This window comes from Perkinsus marinus, assembly GCF_000006405.1.
Source record: "Perkinsus marinus ATCC 50983 genomic scaffold scf_1104296956600, whole genome shotgun sequence".
Lineage (NCBI taxonomy): Eukaryota > Perkinsozoa > Perkinsida > Perkinsidae > Perkinsus > Perkinsus marinus.
Window position 1 is genome coordinate 72724 of NW_003207414.1, and position 3589 is coordinate 76312.

At 50.0% G+C, this 3589-nt stretch overlaps 2 protein-coding genes across 2 annotated transcripts in view; both read left to right on the plus strand.

The window, feature by feature from the left end:
* Positions 1-494, plus strand: part of Pmar_PMAR016383 (hypothetical protein) — a gene marked incomplete at both ends in the record, with an annotated part of 814 nt that extends 320 nt beyond the window's left edge. The window contains 2 exons of the mRNA XM_002775106.1: positions 1-20; positions 57-494. Coding sequence (XP_002775152.1) covers positions 1-20; positions 57-494 — 458 coding nt within the window. The remainder of the gene's footprint in view (positions 21-56) is intronic.
* Positions 495-1437: 943 nt separating this feature from the next.
* On the plus strand, positions 1438-2364 carry Pmar_PMAR016384 (Thermitase, putative; the record flags this gene model as incomplete). Its single annotated transcript, XM_002775107.1, has 1 exon — positions 1438-2364. The coding sequence occupies one exon, from the start codon at positions 1438-1440 to the stop codon at positions 2362-2364; it is 927 nt and encodes a 308-aa protein (XP_002775153.1).
* Between the last annotated feature and the right edge of the window lie 1225 nt (positions 2365-3589).

Here is a 3589-nt window from a genome sequence, read left to right on the forward strand (position 1 = left end):
GGGGGCACATAGATGGCCCGGTAAGGAATGATTGCTCGGTATTATGTTGCTGTCAGCGTCATTGCCAGCGAGCTCTACATCAAGTTCAACGTTTGGCCCGGGTTATGCCTCTCCGGCCCGATGGTACGGTCTTCGTTGCCCGTTCTCTTCGTGCTTTTCTGCCCGTGATGAAGGATGAGCTTGGTCGTGATAGTGGTCTTCGTAAGCCTGAAGCCCTAGTCCAGCACATCTACAAGTACGAGGCCGTTCGCGCAAGAGAGGGAGTACAGCCATTCCCTAACGAAGAAGCCTTCCCTTGGCCCGAGGTTTACTCCGACATCAAGCCTGACGAATGGTTTTATGCACCTGAGACTGATGACGCCCGCCGCCAGCTGCGTCGTGAACAGTTGGCTGGCCCGTATTCGTTGAACTCCTGGTGGAGGTGGGATCCTAAGATCGAGCTCGAGGACGTGTCCAATTGGGTTTTGAATCGCTATAAGTCTGTCGGCCCTTAGCTGTTGCACACAGCCTGTAGCCAGTTATTGCTGCTATCCACTGCTAGCTAGATGATTATTTCTGCTGCCATTTTGATTTTCATTACGTTATTTCCTCACTGCGCCAGATTTACAGGGGACGAGATGTGGTAGGAGGATCTGCCCACCCCTGTTGGCCAGTCTGTTAGCTGCACTGTATCGATTGTTCGCTATATGTAAATCGACTCCGTTCGGCCATTGTCAGCTACCTTTTTGTTGTCGTCCGCCTGTGCGGCCCTGCCTGTGCGGAATAGACAGTATAAGGCGAGCGCGAGAGCCTTATCCGTAGCTAATGTGTGCATGCGTCAAACGATCGATTGCATTCAGAGTCTTCCGAGAGATTCTTTTGAGGAATACTGTTGGCACCCCTGCCAACCTTGTCGACCGCAGCTAAGTATTATCTTATACCCGTATCTACCCTTCGGATTGTGTTGCCAGAGTCACTAGCATCGACTACCTATAGTATCAATCGACGACCCGATCACGACTTCGAGTATATCCGCCCACACAGTGTCACTGTCACTGTCACAGTCTGTGACACACTGTCACAGTGTCACTGTAACATGTACCTGGCGTGTCGGGTGAAAAAATGACGGCACAGGTGAGCAGCACTTTCGAACAGGAATAGGGGCACGTTTTAAGGTAGCTATCTAGGCCTGGGCACCATCTGAAAGAACCTCAGCGTGATCCACGTGTGAACTCGACATAAGGGGAGAGAATTGCTGTTACAACCGGAGGAGAGAAAGGCGACAGGCAGATTAGTAGCGGAGCATTAGCTATATGCTTCACGCATACACAATCGTGTGCGTGTGTATCCTTTACGGCTTATTCTCTTATCACGAGGATTTCGGAACCTCAGTATCCTCCCAAAATGTGCCATTTTGCCCTTCTCTTATACGGGGTCCTCCAAATCACATGTACTGCGATGTGGGATGGTGGGAGTCCCGATCTCGGTGGTGGAGAGTACACGGATCCAAACGATCCGAGGTTCATCGACCAGTCTCCTTACCTCACGGCCATTTCTGTACCGGCCGCCTGGAAGCGCCTGGCCGAGTCTGGCCGCAAGAGAGAAGCTGTCACCATTGCTCTGGTTGATCAAGGGTTAGACTCCAAGCACGAAGACTTACAAAGCAATGTTATCACCGGATATAACGTCGTTAATGATAATACCGATACGGCCCCTCGAACTCCTCATGGCACGAAGGTCGCTGGAATTCTCGGCGCCGTTACCAACAACAAGATTGGTATTGCCGGGATATTAGACCACGTGCGGCTCATGCCTATATATACAACCTCCGAGCTGTTTCATGTAAGGAAGGCCTTCTATCACATCATCAAGCACAGAGAGGAGACCAATGTGAAAATTATCGTAACTCCCCTGACGACGGATTCTCCAGGCTTCAGAGACATGGTCAAGCGGGCCTCCGATGCTGGGATTCTTGTTGTTGCATCTGTCCCTAATGATCGAAGAGAGATCAAAACAGACGTTTATCCATGTGCGGTGAGCTCCTGGGCGGAAGGTGTGATCTGTGTAGCTGCTACTACCAGGACTGGGATGAACCTCGTGAGCAGCTATGCCTCTTACGTTGACATCGCCGCTCCTGGGGATGCTTTATTGACCACCTCGTTAAGCCCTCTGTATGGACGAGCGTCTGGGGCGTCAATGGCTGTACCGATCATAGCAGCTATAGCTGGAATGCTCTACAGCATAGACTCTTCTCTAAGTCCTGGAACTGTGAAGAGCATTCTCAAGGAGACGGCAACTCCAGGTGTTAAGGACAGTACTGGCAAGATTTCACTTAATTTTGGCCGTGTTAATGCGGATCAAGCCGTCGCTCGTCTCCTGAGGTAGATTGACCCTCTCAGTGAACCTTACCGGCTCAGTCTCACTCTTTGAGGTATAACGATACAGTAGACAACCACTTCTCTTCATTGGTCATTCGATGATTACCCGATAATATGATATTGTCGCATGGAATATGTTAGTCTACCTATCTGTTTTCAACCAGTTGTCGGTTATTCATCAACAAATTCAGTTGGTGTCGCAGGCTCATTGTTATCAGGGCCTATGCCTAAGCTGGTTCGTCACTGATTTTTTAATGGCATCTGTGAGTTGCGTTTCTGAAGGGGACTCATCCACTGGATGAATATACCGGATGATATCTAGTATGTTAACTTGGAAAGTTAGGTCCTCGAGTGAAGTTGGGGTTTGCTGAGACCTTGTTATTTTCCTTGGGTCTCCTGAGTAGACTCTACTCTGCTACGAATATTTTTGCAGATGCTATCAAGTAGTGTGGCGCAATCCTGGCTCAGATCCGCAACATGTGTGCGAGATACACCATTCTGCATGTTACAGAGATGCACCGAAACTCAGTTTCACTGGATCTCGCTTACAAGCACGTTCTTCGATAGAACCACCGGCGATGGGGTTCGATCAAGAGAAAGGAATCGACAAAGGTGGTGAAGCTCATGCTGGAGATGAGAAGCTCCTCAGATACTCGCGATCCCAGTAGCGTGTCGAAGACGTTCAGAGGACAAGCTAGAGACGAAGTCGAGAAAGTATACTTGAGTTGAATAGTATGTCCTTGTATACTATACTACATATTCTGACCAGTCAGCATCTAACTTCCCTACAGCAAGTTGCTGTTAGCAACCTTACGATCTTCGCTGTGACAATGTCACAGCGACATGAGACGGTAGCGACAGTAGCCATCTGGTAAGTACCTCACCCGCACCTATGAACATCATCAGGTGTGGAGCGATCGCTCATCTTCCGGAACGCCTGCCTTAGTATCCTGCACTGTGCGACGCTGATGCCATCAGCCTGATGGTTTCCGACGGAAACCGGGTCAATAACTGGCCGCCAGTTTAACCGGCGTGGGAGACGCCACGCGCCAAGCTCTCCCGCGAGTGCACTCGAGCTTCATTCCCTCGACCTCATTCTCGTGGCTACCACCACATGGAACGATCCCGACGAGGATCGTGTTAGCTGCGGCGGAAATCATTTCCGAACGATTTGGATAATTCTATTACAGAATGATCAAAATCGTCCGACTCGACGAACGCTCAGTCGCTCT